The following is a 17,292-nucleotide window of genomic DNA, read 5'->3' on the forward strand; positions in this document are numbered from 1 at the left end:
TAATAGAAATCTAGATTGGCAAAGTTACATTCTCAAGATCACATGACATTTTTGGGCCAGAGACAGAGAACTCAGGTTGTCTGGCTTCTGATCCACTGACATTCCTCCATACTCCATTATATAAAGTTGACTTCTCATAAATTTCTATGAAAAAACTTTTACTAACATTGAATTGCTGAAAACGTGGGAAAGAATATAATATTATTGTTGTATAATTTGGTTTGGGGCTATGATTAATTAGAGATAAGTTTTGGTATAAAAAATGGGCTCTCTCAGGTTAAGAAGTTACCTACATTGGTATCATTTGGTGACCACCTACACTTAATGGCCAGAAAAGCTCAGTGCCATTTGGTCTTGGGAAGACCTGAGACTGGTGCTTAAACCGGAAGTCTCAGCCAGGCTCAGTGGCTCACACCTGTAATCTCAACACTTTGGGAGGATGAGGCAGGAGATTGTATGAGGGCAGGAGTTCAAGACTAGTCTTGGCAACATAGTGAGAACCCATACCTACCAAAAAAACAAATTGCTGGTCATGTTGGTGTGTACCTGTAGTCCCAGCTACTGGGGAGGCTGAGGCATGAGGATCACTTAAGCCCAGTAATTTGAGGTTGGAGTGAGCTGTGATTATGCCACTGCACCCCAGCCTGGGTGACAGAGTGAGACCCTGTCCCTAAAAAAAAAGAAAAAGGAAAAGAAAAAGAAATCCCTCGATGTCTCTAGGAAAGAAAATTGTAATAATCCTTCTAGCCAAGAAGTTTTCTCTTCAAACTAACAGATCTGTAGTAAAGGAATAAGTTTAATGATATCATCAAGGAAGGTATGACCACTAATACTAAAAAGCCCTAGTATAGAAATAACCAAATAGAACAAAGTGGAGGAGCCCAGCAGGGGTCTGCATAACACAGATGAATAGCAAGAAAGGAAAATATTTCATTCTAACTCTCTTCTTGGCTAGATTAAAAAAATAAAATGCAGCTTAGAATGTCCCCACCTTTGCCCAAATCAGTTACCATGCACACATCTTCTTTAATTGATTTAATGCAAACACTGTGTTTATAAAATCTGATTTTCTCAAATCCTTTCTTCCATCTACTCAAATAATCAGTAAATGTTTTCTATAAGAATTTCCTGAGTCCATGAATATTTCAAGTTTATTCCTATGATACTTTATTTTAAAGGTGCTGATTTCTGAATAAATTAGCCACCTAATTACACCCTGTGCCATTTTAATCAAATAGATTAAAGAAAAGAAATAAGAAGGCTGGTAAATGAAACTTTTATCAATTGTTGGGAATGCTCTCGCAGTGGAATTAAACAATAGTATATCCAGTTTGTCCTTGCTGTTGGTTCAACATATCACTATCAAAGTCCTTTTTCAAAGTAATTTAAAAATTGCAAAACTTTCAGAAACAGGGAAAACCTGAAAAAAGACCCAAGGTGATAGGAAGAAATATATCTGTAATTGCCATGGAAGTCATACTGGAAACAGATGCCAAGGTAGAGAATGACCCAGGTGGTGATTAAAGAGTCATTGTCCTTCCTTAACCTTGATTATCTTCCTTTTCTGGTTATCATTTTATGTTTAATCAGTACAACTTTTTATTAGGTCTTTCCTTCATCCACTTTCTTCCTGTTATGAATTGAGCGGTGTAAATTCTTGTTGCCAAATTTCAGATGATGAGGATTTGGAAGTGTTGGCCACGACATGAGTCACAGTGACACATAGATTACTCATAGATTTCCACTCCAGGCAGACAGAATGACTATTAACAAGGACTTCTTTAGGGCTGTTCAACAACACGGGACATGATTCAATGGAATAGGATTATTCCACATGAATTTTTGGGTGTTTTACCCAAATGTAACTTTTTTTTCTCATATGACCTTAGTGCATCTGCTTCCTTACTAGTTAAAACAGTCACATATGCTTGGAGAAGAAATCACCATATAATTAAGGCTTAGGTGTGGTTGACAGGCAGTAATGTTCCTGTATATTGGAGAATGAATTAATTAGCTAGGCTTTTGCCCAAGCTCCTTTTCCAGAGAAAGGGAACAGAAAACACAGTGACTGGAAATGACTAACTAGAAGAAAATACAACCTCAAGCTAAATATGTTTTTTGGAACATAGAAATAACTGTATCAGGTCATGCCTTTTGAGACTTCCTTTGTCTTTTCTAGGAGCAAGATGGTCAATAATTCCATATGTGTCATCATTATCAAAGCCAAACATTTATTGAGCACTACTAAGAGGTTTAGGGCTCTATTCTATAAACTCTGTTCACCTGCCTTCAAGGCTTACTTTCTATTTGGAATAATTACTGCTGCAAAGTAATTCACTGAGAAAGTGCATGAAAAACCTGCAAAACACTTGATCCTGGAATTTATATCTTACAAAAATGCAGTAAGCAGGAAATTTTGTGTGTCAAGACCTCATTACAGAAACTGATCCCTGAAAGAGTGGTCAGGTTTGGTGGCTGAGTGTGAACTGACCAGGTTGTTCAGAGTAGGCGCTTTCACCAAGGACAGTCTAACATATTAATTTAATAATTCTAAGAAAATACCCAAAATATGGAAGACTAATGTCAGGTGCCGGGATAGCACAGTTAACGAGTCAGGTAAGGTGCCTACATTTATGAAGCTATATTCTAGTGTGAGGCAATCAACATAAATAGTTACAGGTTGTCATAAGTGTTATAAAGCAGATAGTTAAGATGCTGGGTGAAGAACAGTGAGAAGACTACTTCTGGTTGTTGATCACAGAAGGTTCCGACAAAGAACTGACAGGTCAGCCGAGACTTAGGGAAGGAGAAGGAGCCATTAATGTAAAAGTTAGTAGATATGGGTAAGGTCTGTGATGTGTTATTAGGCAAAGAAAGACAAGGATGGAGAAAAATACAAACGAAAAGGACAAGAAAATTATATTTTTATCACCATTAGCAGTACAACTAAAGTGGAGTGATTGGGTGAGAAATAATAGGTCAGCTGAGAAAAGGATGCTAAGCTTTAGGCATAACAAAGAGAGGCCCATGCAGTGTTTTCTTTTCTTTTTTTTTTTTTTTTAATTATACTTTAAGTTCTAGGGTACATGTGCATAGCGTGCAGGTTTGTTACATATGTATACTTGTGCCATGTTGGTGTGCTGCACCCATCAACTCGTCAGCACCCATCAATTCATCATTTGTATGAGGTATAACTCCCAATGCAATCCCTCCCCCCTCCCCCCTCCCCATGATAGGCCCCGGTGTGTGATGTTTCCCTTCCCGAGTCCAAGTGATCTCATTGTTCAGTTCCCACCTGTGAGTGAGAACATGCGGTGTTTGGTTTTCTGTTCTTGTGATAGTTTGCTAAGAATGATGGTTTCCAGCTGCATCCATGTCCCTACAAAGGACCTTGTACTCACTTTGGTATCTCTGTCCTCCTTCCTAGCCGTTTCCTGGCTCTGATGGCCACCAAGTGTACTGGAATGCTTTTTTCTCTACTGTTACTTTACTTGTCAAGTACTTTTGACTTCTCTCTCCAGATCAGTTATAAAATAAGTATCTTGAAGTGTAGACAACATATAACATTTCTGTCTACTCATAGTATCTCATTGCTTGGCATGTAGGTGCTCAATAGATACTTGTTCAAATGAATGAATAAAGTGATAGTGAGAGGATGCGAAAGTCAAGATTGAATGTAACCATTGTTACTGGCATCCATTTTGGGATTAGCTTAAAATGGTTGATATAGGCAGTGTTTGCAGCAAGGCTGATGCCACTTGACTCATGGTTAGAAGGTCAAGGATGGCAGAGAAAAGAAGTATGTAGTTATTCTTATCTCCTTTTAGTAAATTTAGAAGATAGAATAACTCTTTATAGTTATTCTAAAACACATTGTACATTTCTTCTTTCTCTAGACTGTGGTTAGAGGTAAACTAATGTCTTCTAAAGATTCACATTGATTTCAGTCTAGAGTGTTGTCTCTGCAGAGTGCTGTGGGCATGGAGGAATATGTCAATCACTGAAGATTTCTCCAGGCCTGGTAATTACACTGCAGCCCTTATACAAGATAAAATCCAGCCTAAATGTTTCTCAAAAAGCACCACCACCAACACCATCACCACCAAAAGAATATAATTCAGTCATCACCCTAAATGAGCAATTATTGAAAGTTTTTTTTATTAGGCTAGGCATCGGAAATGTAAAAACTATGCTATAACTCCACAATGCTGAATTTGAAACAGATCTTAGTCCCCTAGCCCAACCTATAATTATGCCAGTTAGGACACTTGAGGGCTAATATCACAGGCTTTCCCAGTAACTCCCCTGATTTCGAATCAAAGCCTCCTTATTCCCAATCCAAAGCCATTTCCACAATTACTCCATAATACATATTTTACAATAAAATATAAGGAAATGTGTACAACTAGTCACAATTTGTATCATTTAAAAATATATGTATCACTTGTCTCTTAAAGCAATTGTCATGGACTGAATGTTTATATCCACTCCAAATTCATATATTGAACCCGTAATCCCCAATGTGATGCTATTTGGAACTAAGGACTTTGAAAGGTAATTAGGTTTAGATGAGGTCGTGTGAGTGAGTCTTCATGATGGACTTAGTAGTGTCTTTATAAGAAGAGACCAGGAAGCTTGCTCTCTTTTGCTCTCTCTGCCATATGAGGATATAGTAACAAGGCAGTTGTTTCCAGGCCAGGAAGCGGGCCCTCAACAGGAACCCAAATAGGCCAGCCCCCTCATCCTGAGACTTCCAGCCTCTGAAACATATTTCTGTTGTCTAAGCTACCCAGTCTATAGTATTTTGTTTTGGCAGCCTGAGCTGACTAAGCCAACAACCATTTTACAGATACTGAAATTGAAAGCTTCAGATGTTATAGAATGGTATTTTCCTCTAAAAAGTCAAGCTTTAAGCCATTATTTACACTTCAACTTTTCTTATTCTTTAAATAACATTTGAATTTTTGTTCTTTAAAGAGAATTTTATTTCATCTAAAAAATATTTTAAAATATCAAGCTTCTTATGTTGACCATTTTAGTGTGTTTTCATCTTCAGATTTATTTGGCATCCAAGACCAGAGTAATACCAAGAACTTTGATATCCTTTTCAGACCTCTTCATTTATTCTATATAGTGTTACAGAATTACCCTTGGTTCTCTCTCTTATTGTGATGGAAAGCTAATTCTCCGTTACTGTGGCTTTCTCTGCTATAAGCACCTTGTCCATTTAACACAAGATTAACAATTATAAGAAAATTCAAGTCATGCTTTTGTTCTCACAAGTTCAGATACCTTGTAGCTGTCTTTCTGTCTAAGCGGAGAAGCTCCACTCCATCACTCCTGTCCTTCTAAGAGCTGAGCTTACTCATTAACTATGTACATTTCCTTCATTCCTGTCTGCTTCCAGTCTCGGATTTTTAGAACCTGTGTTTACCAGATTTTTCTTTAGAACATTAAATATTATAACCAAAAAGATAAGGAATCATTGAAAAAGATGACATATGATGCTTGCCTCTCATGAAAACACTAGTTTCTACTGGTAATGGCAAGATTGATGTTGTCTCTTTTACAAAGTGATAGCAGTCTCACTGCAAAGGGAAAAAAGCTCAGCAGAAGAAGGCAAGAGCATGTGCCTCATCCTCAGCTCTGTTTGTAATCCTAGTCAAATTCCTAAGTCAAATAATGTATTAATGAATACATTATTGTTATTAGTATTAGTAATATTATGTATCATGAGCACTTAGTATTATTAGCATTATTATTTCGTGTCTGATTATTCACTTACTGAGCATTGATAAGAGCTTCAATTAAATACAAACACAAATGTTGTGCTCTGGAGTTATAGTCTAAAACAGATTCATCATCACATGGAAAATGCGCACATAATGGGGGGAGGGGAGATTTATCAACATAGCCTCAGAAGTAAGTATGGTTCCAACATGGGACTACACAGAAAGTCAGTCCTGGCAAGTGTCCTTGCTTTGTGTTGGATATTCTCAGGGGTTCTGGTCAATAATCCTTTAAGGAAAAAGCCTTAAGAGAGTTAAAGCACTTAAGGTGATATGGATTGTGTTAACATTTTTGGTGCTATAGAAATGTATTTGTTCTATAGAAGTGAAAAGAAATACATAACAAAGAAGCTAAAAACAGTGCAAATCACATTAGAGTACCTCATATTCTTGAGTGTTTTCTACTTGAAAGGAGGGTTGGCTATATTGAGAGAGTTAAATTTTGAGCTGTCTACACAGAGCCACTGACTCATCTTTTTGATCAAAACCATTCAAAATAATGTAATTTCACACTTCTTACAGCATTTTGTTCTCCAGAGAACATATGTCATTTCCTAAATTACATATAAGGTGTTTTAATCCTATTTGCTAAGGTTTAGTTTGATACTTGACTAAAAATGAACCAAGTCTCTATCAAGATGACAGTAAAGACCACCAAACAAAGTTTAGGGGATTTAGTGTGCTCTAGTTCAGGTAGCTGTGCTGTGATAATGCACAATAGCTGCACAGTTGGGTATTTGTATTGGCAGAGATCTGTTCACTCTTGATACTTGCTGGGAGTCAATAGTGGAGGACCGCTGAAGGACTATGCTGTTGAGAACATATGGGTGTGCTGCTCAACTTGGCTTTGGTCATTGTGATGCACTAAGCTCAGTCTATATTGCAACAGTCTTCCCAGTTAAGTGACCCATGTGCCATTTATCAGGGCACATATTAGAAAGATGCTGTTCTAATTTCAGTTAATGCTGAGTGTAGCCAAAGAAACTCAAATGAATGCCACAGCTCTATTTCACTGCTTTTCATAGGCCTTGCAATAAAAGCTAAACGGTTTTTAGTGGCTTTTGCAATTACACTTCCTTTCAATTTTCCAAAGGTTACAGGGCCTGAACCACACAAATCCCATTAAAGTAAGTAGCTGTTGTGCAATATAAGTTCCTTTGAAAACATTCTTCAATGCCCATAAAATGATCAGCGGGCTGCACTTTAGATCCGCTTGCCTGCCATGCTTTCAACCAAAAGGCAGATGATAAGCTTTGATGTGGTAGTTGGTTTCTGCTACTGGAGCTGGCATTTTATCTTCTTGCATCAGATTTTTTCCCAAACTGATGTGACCCAGACATAGGAAACACATTTTTCTTCAGATTTTATTCCTAAAATATGTTTTTACTGTACCTTTAAATTACGTTTGGCTGACCAATGATTTGGAATCTCTAAGGTTCCTCCCACAGGATGCAGAGCAGAAGAGGGTGAGGGGTGTTGGAGTTAGTTGAAGTTTGTATGGTGAGTGCAAGGCCTTAGTGAATAGGGATCACCACATGGTGTCAGGTCCCCATGCTTGAGGATGGCACTTTCTGCCTTCTCCTCCACCTTCCCTCTAGGGCAATGCCAGCAGCCACATGAGGAGCGCAGAGTGAACATCACACTAGAGTCAAGGTCAGGGCTATCGTTCTCTTTAACTCCTATTTGAATACACAGAGGGTATCCTACCTTGGGCTTGCAGACTTCTTTTCTCAAGAAGTTCTTCATATGTATTCTAACATTGTGATCCATTAGAAACACCCATCTCTTTTAGTACCTCTTTCTTGTGTACGTTCCTGGTGGTTTAAATAATTCATGTGTCCTGCAGCCGCTTTCCTAGTAAAGGATAAAAATGAAAGAATAATTCCTACATTTGCAAAGCAATCAGACAACAAGCCTTTTTCCCTCTCTAAATCTGGTAACTATTCTATCTGATAAAGAAACATTGCAAAAGAATTTTTCCTCTGTGGGTAAAACTATCCAGAGACAAAAGACAATGCTAACATAATTACTTGCTATGTATTGTTAAAAAGAATAATTGGAATTCAGAAACTACTCAGTCCTTTAAAACTTCAAATAAATCACTAAAGTTCTGATATTCTGGGACTGCTTCTATACCATGACATTACTATAGCTCTTTCAACTTTTACTGTAACATAATATGTCAAGGAATCCTATCTCTTTTTCTATAGAAATCCCTGAATGCACTAAGGTGATAAAATATTTACACAGAAAAAATTGAACCATAATTTTAAAAAAGTATTTGATAATATACTAATATATGTATATAAATTTAGAGCCTGGGAAATCAATATGAATTGGTGCTATCAGAAAAGGTTTATAGAGAAGGTAAGATTTGAGATGTGTTTTAGGAACAGAGACATTTTAAACTGTGTCCTAAAGTGAAAATCATCTTCCATGATTGTGGGAGAAGATAGAAGATAGGGTATAGTACTAAGCTGAAATAACCTTGCACTTATTCAACTGATGAAGCAAGGACTTATGGATATCATTGTAAAGAAGAATGCAAGAACATCTGGATCAAAATAGCTTGCTAGATGAGAATGGTTGCATTTTTTAATGGCTATTCTGGTAGGAAGGACAACATGTGATATTCATCGACCCTCTTTCTCAGACCCTTTTTATAACAGCTAGTATGGAAAAATATGTCTTTCTTATAAACATTTTCCCTGGGGAATGGTTTCCATTTATGTGTCGGATGCTTTGTTGTTTCTCTCTTGCACAGCATGTATGCTGTCATTTGCACTTGAGAGTGGAATGGAATTGGGAATCCTGGTTTCTCGCTCTGGCTAGAGGTCCCAAATCTGCATTGTGATTTTGGGCAAGTCATATTGTTCTTCTAGATCTAATTTAACTCATCTGTAAAATAAGATGGTTGAATTAGACAATTTCATGGGTTTTCTTAGATGCCAATATTTTATGACTCATGATCCCAAGCAAGACTACAGCTATTTATAAGGATGTTTCGCTTGTTTTTATTAAGGGCAACAATAACTACATATTTTCAGTTTACTCAATCATCAAAAAAGTATAAAATCCAAACACACTTTGGATTTGAAACACTGTGACTTTGGTAAAAATGTATCCATGTAGGCCGGACACGGACATGGTGGCTCACGCCTGTAATCCCAGTACTTTGGGAGGCTGAGGCGGGTGGATCACAAGGTCAGGAGATCGAGACCATCCTGGCTAACACGGTGAAACCCATCTCTATTAAAAATACAAAAAATTAGCCACAGGTGGTGGTGGGTGCCTGTAGTCCCAGCTACTTGGGAGGCTGAGGCAGGAGAATGGCATAAACCTGGGAGGTGGTGCTTGCAGTGAGCCGAGATTGAGCCACTACACTCCAGCCTGGGCGACAGAGCGAGGCTCTGTCTCAAAAAAAAAAAAAAAAAAAATGTATTCATGTTTCTGCTGGTTATTCTACAACTTGGTGAATCCTTCCCATTTTAGTATACGAAAGAATGAGATGCATCCTAATATTCAATTGGATGTCAGTATCCTCAGACAGCATGTTTCAAAATCAACCTTCACTGTAGTTGTTTTTGCTAGTTGTGGTTGTTTTGGCCCTCTTGGAATTTGTAAAAACACACTGCTTTCTCTCCCCTGTATTCAACCAGGGCCAAGAATCTGATAAATGTGTTTATCACAGGTCCCTCAGATGCCCTGCAGATGTAAACCTCTACAGTGTTTATGTTTCCTTTTGTACTGCTGAAGATACTGTGCTGGGTCCTGTTCTGCATTCTTGGGGAAAAACAGGGAGCTCACACTTTGTGATTAGTGAGCAAAGACAGACCATCCCCAGCACTGCTGCTGGAGCTGTCTCTGTTGCCCACTCATCGTCTCTTTCTATTATACTTGCACTCTGAAGGACATTTGCCAGAGCCAGACTCCCTGGATCCCGGTTATTTGTGTCTTTTCTCACCTTCAACATGATCTGAACTAGTGTTTTCATTTGTTAAAAACAACAAGAACATTCACTGGGAAACTTTTGCTGGAATTGTTTCAGGTCATCATAGCTATTTATTCCCTGTCATAAACTGTAATTCTCCATTTCCCTTACTCCCACATCAGGGGAGTTGGTGGTTTATGGTGGACAGTCAGTGGAATTTGATTGAACAGTGGAATATTTCAAAGAACTACCGAGATTATGTAGCAGGTTGTAATACTAAGAACAAAACATAAAATATTCTTGGTCTTGATTGCAGTTGGCAGTACAAGAAGAAATAGGCTTATAAAAAACATAAAAGATTTACAATTTGTGGTTGCACCTAAGAAAGAATTTTCTTTGAGAGAAGGAAACAAATCATGGGATTGGCTTAATAAGGGATTTTCTCTATGTGATTAAAAATATAATTATCTCAACATTATTAAAAACAGAAATTTATCTGTATGATTAAAATGGCTTAGGGTCTAATTGGTCTCAGTTAAAACAAAGTATAGAAGCTAAGGATTTTTTTTTGCAGACTTCTGTTTCAGGGGCATGAAATTCAGATTATTGTGCTATCACAAGGGCTTGTATTATCTAGAAAGACCTGAAGTACAAGACAAAATGATTTGGAAAAATGAACATGAACGGGAGGAATGCTTCCAAATATTAAATAGGAAGGAGAATACAAGTGCAAGGTAACTACTAAAAGGTATTTAATCCTAGGTGTTTGAATTCTAGTGCTGATCTTATTGCAAACTAATTTTGCTAATCACTAGTGGTACAATCAGTGATGTTGGTTAGAATATTATAGGCATTGGTAGATGCCAAAAATTATTATTAAATTTGTTCAATTTCCAAGATGCAGCTGATCTTACATTCTTACTGAGTGTCATAGAAGTGCCACCAAAGCTGGGACCCTAGTTGAGGCACCATAAATGCAAAAATCTAAAGAGAAGGTTGACTGCACAAAACCATGAAGCAGAGAGAATGGTGTGGTAGCTTCTTGGCTGGAGGAATCTGGTTGAGATCATATGACATTTTTTCTACGGAAACAGTCTTCTAAGGACAAGAGGAGTTTCACATTTTCCCTGAAAACAAATTCAACAAGCATTTACTATATATGGGTGCTTTAATTATCAAGAGAAAATGTGCAGTCTCTATTCTAAGCTTCAAGGGTTTTCCTGGTAAGGAAGCATTGATGTAGAAGGGTTCTCTTAGCAAAAAGACTGAGAGACCTCAGTTGTCAGGCCTCTGGATTTAAGCTACATTTTGACTCTGTACACAAATCTAGAACACTCCTTCAATTTGTAATAAGAACAATATTATAGCTGAGGTAGGTGTCATCATGACTCATGCTAATAGTTTTACTGAGTACGTAGTGTTTATATTCTCTCTGTTTATAATCAGAAAGAATCAGGAGAATTTGCATATTAGAAGAGACAGCCAAAAGTACTTTCTAAACAGCGAATGGCCAAGCTCTCCTTTCTCCCCATCCTCACTACAACGCCTCATAATTTTCTTGGGGCTGAGTCTCTTTGGGGAAAAGCTAAGGGGAACATACGTCCAGTTCATTAGATGGAGCATATGACTTGGGTTTTGGCAGCATGGTGTTGCAAATCTCTGGGACTCACACGGGCTCTACAGAGCTCAGGCTTTAGGGTGACAGTGTGATGAAGGTGTCGGCACAGCTGGTATTCCACTCAGTTTCACATATACATCGCTCCTGACTGGGCCGGGTGGGGGCAGCAGGACAGGAGCATACTACTCTCTGACTGCTATGGACAACCTGGACAATTATCTCACAAGGCTACCTTCAGGGGAGCTCAGAAAAAAACAAGGAAAAATCTTGACAGGTAAAAATGGTGGTGTGATTCTTCAAAGATGCCTAAGATCTTAGGGTCCTAGAACTCAAGTTTGAGTGAAACATTTTCAGGGATCTTTCTGAACTGTTTCCTGTTCTTGGGTTCCCAGGGAGTGAGCCCCAGGCTAATGTTAGCTTGGGTTGATGGCTTTGTAGCACTAGTCCTGATCTAGGCTGAGGCCTCTGAAGCCTGCCTTTGCAACAGCATGGAGTTTTCAGTGACTGCTGTTAGAAATTACTTGCTGCTTCAAGGGGAGTGCATGGTAAAACACATCCATGTAATGTGGTTTGAACAGAGTTTCTTCTCTATAACTCTACATTTGTGCTCATGTATATATGTTAAGAGAGAAGGAACCAGGAGATAATTGGTCTACTTGATTGTTAAACTGCATGAGTGAGCATAATATTGTCAAAGACAAACAAGGTACAAAAACATCTACTCTTCTTCCTTTATCTCTAGAGAACCTCAGAGAACATGGACAGGGTTACGATTTTCCTTGACATGTTTGTCAAGGCATCAAGGAGCATGCAAGTAACTTCTCTCTGACATTTCAGATCTTGTCCCAGATTTAGAGACAACAGCCAAGCATTAGAATTGCTGGGATTCTTAACATACGAACTTGAAAGCACTAATGCCCACATTTGCACATGCAAAGTGGCATTTGGCTATAGGACTTTGATGAAGATGTGAGCAAATGGAGCAATATCTCACTATAGATAGACCTTAAAAAAAGTTTTAACTGGGACTCCTACAGTGAATTTGGCTTCTTTTCATCATTGTATTCTATTCCAGATGATCAGCTGAACTCAGAGGAAAAAAAGAAGCGAAAGCAGCGAAGGAATAGGACAACCTTCAATAGCAGCCAGCTGCAGGCTTTGGAGCGTGTCTTTGAGCGGACACACTATCCTGATGCTTTTGTGCGAGAAGACCTTGCCCGCCGGGTGAACCTCACCGAGGCCAGAGTGCAGGTAACTGAAGCTGTGGGAAGCTGGCACCAGGTAGTCCCCTCCTCAGAGGCACATCTCTGAAGACTGTTTAAAAACACAAATTATAGCCCAGCGCAGTGATTCATGCCTGCAATCTCAGCACATTGGGAGGTTGTCACAGGCACATTGCTTGAGCTCAGGGGTTTGAAACCAGACTGGGCAGCATGGTGAGACCTCATCTCTACCAAAAATACAAAACAAATAAACAAATAGCCAGGCATGGTGGTGCGTGCCTGTGGTCCCAGTTTCTTGGAAGGCTGAGGTGGGAGAATTGCTTGAGCCTAGCGGGTGGAGGTTGCAGTAAGCTGAGATTGTGCCACTGCACCCCAGCCTGGGTGACACAGTGAGACCCTGTCTCAAAAATAAATAAATAAACAAACAAACAAACAAACAATCCACAAGTTAGAGGCTTCAGATGGGAGCTGGTACTCATAAGGGTTACAAATGGTCAGCATGAGGATAGAATCCTGTTTCCAGTTGTGTTTCTTTGGGCAGCAAGTATTTTTTCTTAAATAAAATTGAATGTTTTCAGGTAGGGCAGAATAATCTTTGCTACAGGCTCCTCTCCCAGCACCCGTTTCTTTCTGACACTTCCAGATTTATGTGATATACATTTGATATACATTGTCCATCTGAGCATTTTACTCTGAACCCTTACATTTCACTTTGATCTTGAAGTGGTTAAAGAGATGAATTCTCTGTCCCCTACCTCAGCTCTCCTCCCCAGTCTTCAAGCAACTTGTTGTAAGTACACGTGAATATGAGCACTGATGGAGTGGGAAATGAATACTTAGGAACTGAGTTAAGAGCACACTCAAGTGGATGATTTTATTTACCCCCAGTGTCTCTGTGAACTGAAAGAGGGGAAGAGCATGAAAGGCAGGAAAAAGAGAATAGCCATTCTTTCTAACATTAGTGCCGTGACACATCAACTGCAAGCCAGGCATCTAGAACATCATACAACCTGTGATTACCAGTCATAACAATAATGACAATATATAATAACTAACACTACTGGAGCCCTTATATGCCAAGTAGTGTTCTTTACATAAGTAATGTATTTCATCCTCACACTAATTCAACGATGTGGATAGTGTTCTTCATTTTGCAGATGAGAAAACTGAGGTACAGAGAGGTTAAAGTATTTTGCACAGCACCACATAGCTAGAGAGTGTCTGAAATAGGATTTGAATGCAGACATGCAGATCCAGAGTTCATGCTTTTAATTACCCCCACCGCCCCCCCTCAAAAAAAAACTGAATGAATAAGAGTCTCCTGGCTAAATGCCTTTTGGAGTAGTGCTTTGCTCTCTGCTGAAAGATCTTATTGTTTTCCCTATTGCCAGTAGCAAGATGCTGTTTTGATAAGGTGGGTAGGTCCAGTCTGTCTTGTCTTCCTTACGAAATTATTGTTTGTATATCTATGTTCTGTCTGAGTGTTAAGAATTTCTTTCTGTAAATGATAACCCTCTTGATAGGCCAGAACTTGAGCTAGACCCCAGGGTAGATTTCTACCCCATTGATTAGGGTGTGTGTCTATGGAGGAGACACAGTATACAGTGGGAGACCACTGTGGAGTTGATGCAGAGATCCTGGTACTCCCTTCAGTCTGAAGAGAAAGTGTGAGAGGTTCCCTATGGGGAAACAGGGACCTCACCAAGAAGTACTCCCCAAGAGAAAAAATGAAAATGTCAGTGACAAAAGAAGAAAGTCATGGGAGCCTGTGGGGTCCCTGAGGGTAGGTTAGGAGGAAATGTGAGTGGAGGTGCCCCTTTGGGCTCAAGTAAGAGTGACCCATAGGGACAACACTCAGTTTTGCTCTCCCATTCGCCATCCAGGACAGATTATGAAATTTGTCTTCCCACACCCTCTTCCCCTACACTGCTCACCGCAAATCTCTAACTCTGCTCTTAAATCCTTTCCTCTCTCCTCAAAAACCCCACGTCTTTTATGCCACACCTCAGCTTGCAGTGGTGTAATGAATACTTTTAGTCCAGTAACCCATAGCACATAATGTGTCACTTTTGTTACCATAATCTAAATTTTAAATAAGGAAACCTGCAGAGGGCAATGGTGGACATTTCAAAAAAAAAAAAAAAAAAATGAAGGACCAGTTTTGGGGTTGGTGGACTGTCTTGCCCCTATCATGACAGGGAAATGTCTTTTTTATATGTTGGAACTACTTTTTTCTTTCTCTTTTCCCACCTTGCTATGATTTAATAACTTTTAGAGCTGTGAACATTTCCTAAGTGAGTAGGACAGAGTTCTCCCTCCATGACTTTACTCTTCCCCCATGAAAGCCTGCCTTTTCCCAGTCTGAACCAATCCCTTCTGATTCCGGGCTTCTTTGTATTTATGGCATTTATCATAACATGAAATGTATTATATTGAGTTGTATCTGGGCCAACTTCCCCCACAGGACTGAGGAGGCCTCTTGGATGGAGGCCATGTTTTATTCATCTTTGCAAAATTTATTTTTTTCTTCTTTTTCCTCTTTTTCTCCTCATACACTTATCAAGCACATATTATGCTCTTGAACCCAGTTTTGGTTTGCTGGGGATGAATAAGACACCAACTGTCTCCTTAAGGATGTTTGGACTGGGGTGGAGAAGATAGATGTGCAAACCATACATTTATGATATCATAATATGATTCCTACATCAGTGGAATGTACAATAATTAGTGATAGACCAGAGGAAGGAATGATCTAATCTGCCTGGGGGAAAAGGGAGAGAATTTATGTTTATTAGATACCAATTCTGGGCCAACTCTCAAAACTATCCTGTAAGTAGATATTATTATCTCCAATTGATTAGGAGAAAAAGGAGCAGAGAAATTAAACAACTCCCAGGACAAATCTTGAAAGCAGTGTAGCCAGTATGACTTTTAAGTTATGTTCAATGTTAAAGTTGAACTTTGAAAAAAATATGTAGGCTTAGATACCTGGACAAAGCAGGAAAGAATATGATAGGCAAAGGAAATATCTGGTGTGAGTATTTTTAGGTGGGAAAGAGCCTAACACATTTAGGAGTCCACAGGTGATTTTGAGCATGGGTAGGAGCTGGAGCCATAGAGGGCCAGTGTATGAGATTAGAGTGATGTGGCTTGTGGCTGGATTGATGGACAAAGAGCTAATTCCTGAACAGCTTTAGTTCTATGGTTAAGAAGTTTTTATTTTATTCTGTGACTGATGGGGAGCCAGTAGATGATATAAAACAAGGCACTAATGTGATTATATTAACATTTAAGATGATAGCTCTAAGAGCAATGTGAAGGTACAATAGAAACAGAAGAGCCAGGAGTCTGGGAAGCCAAGTCCCGATTCCACCTTGGCCAATTTCCACCCAGGCCCTTCATGCTGCGCAGCTCTACAGGGAACTGATCACATGGTATTTTATGTGTATGTTGTCCCCTCGAGCTGTACAACTGCTCACTCCACAAAAATAATTTTCTTCTCCCATACCTTGTTATACATTTCTATAATTGCATTTAAAATACTTGTTTTGCAGTTTTTCAAATTTACATGTCTTCCTTTAATAGGTTGTGAGCTGCTTAAAAGCAGAGAATAAGTTTCTCATCTCTCTCTTTCCAGCATTTAGTACAGGGCCTGGACCACAGCAGGAGCTCCATAAAGATTTCTTGAATGAGTAAATGAATGAGTAGAATTCCATAGCACTCTAGAAGAGTTGTATGATCATGAATTGGATGTCCTTGAGTTCAGAAACTCAGCCATTTATTATTTATGTGAATTTCAAGAGATTACAGTCATGTAATGCTTAACAATGGGGAATCTGTTCTAAGAACTGCATTTTTAGGTGATTTTGTCATTGTGCAGACATCATGGAGTCTACTTACACAAATCTAGATGGTATAACTGACTGCACACCTAGGCTATAGGGTATAGCTTGTTGCTCTTAGGTCACAAGCCTGTACAGCATATTACTCTACTGAATAGTAGGCAATTGTAATAGCATGGGAAGTATTTGTGTATCTAAACATATCAAATAGCAATTTAATTTAATTATATTATAATTAAATTATAAGTATTATAATTTAATGAGACCACCATCGTATATGAGGTCCATGATTGACTGAAACATTATTATGTGGTACATGACTGTATTTAATCTCATTGAAATTGCTTTCTCAACTGTAAAATAGAAATATTAAAACCTAATATGTGAAATTGTCATGTTGACTAGAAATAATGTATGTAGTGTGCTTATATAAGTTCCTAGCCCTGGTAACACTTAACAAACAATATTGTTTGCCCACTTTTTAATGGGATTGTTTGTTTTTTTCTTATAAATTTGTTTAAGCTCCTTGTAGATTCTGGATATTAGACCATTGTCAGATGGATAGATTACAAAAATCTTCTCCCATTCTGTAGGTTGCCTGTTCACTCTGATGATAGTTTATTTTTCTGTGCAGAAGCTCTTTAATTAGATCCCCTTTGTCAATTTTTGCTTTTGTTGAAATTGTTTTTGATGTTTTCATCATGAATTCTTTGCCTATGCCTATGTCCTGAATGATATTGCCCATATTTTCTTCTAGGGTTTTTATAGTTTGGGGTTTTATACTTAAGTTTTTAATCTATCTTGAGTTAATTTTTGTATATGGTGTAATGAAGAGGTCCAGTTTCAATTTTCTGCATATGACTAGCCAGTTCTCCAAGCACCATTTATT

General features: G+C 38.6%; 1 protein-coding gene across 2 annotated transcripts in view; it reads left to right on the forward strand.

Annotated features, from left to right (window-relative positions):
* PRRX1 (paired related homeobox 1) overlaps positions 1-17,292 on the forward strand; it is a 76,176-nt gene that overhangs the window by 43,931 nt on the left and 14,953 nt on the right. For both annotated transcript variants that reach the window (XM_023207148.2, XM_023207147.2), the window contains exon 2: positions 12,414-12,589. In XM_023207148.2, the coding sequence (XP_023062916.1) occupies positions 12,414-12,589 (176 nt within the window). The remainder of the gene's footprint in view (positions 1-12,413; positions 12,590-17,292) is intronic.

Source organism: Piliocolobus tephrosceles, chromosome 1 (genome assembly GCF_002776525.5).
Source record: "Piliocolobus tephrosceles isolate RC106 chromosome 1, ASM277652v3, whole genome shotgun sequence".
In the NCBI taxonomy this organism is placed as follows: Eukaryota; Metazoa; Chordata; class Mammalia; order Primates; family Cercopithecidae; genus Piliocolobus; species Piliocolobus tephrosceles.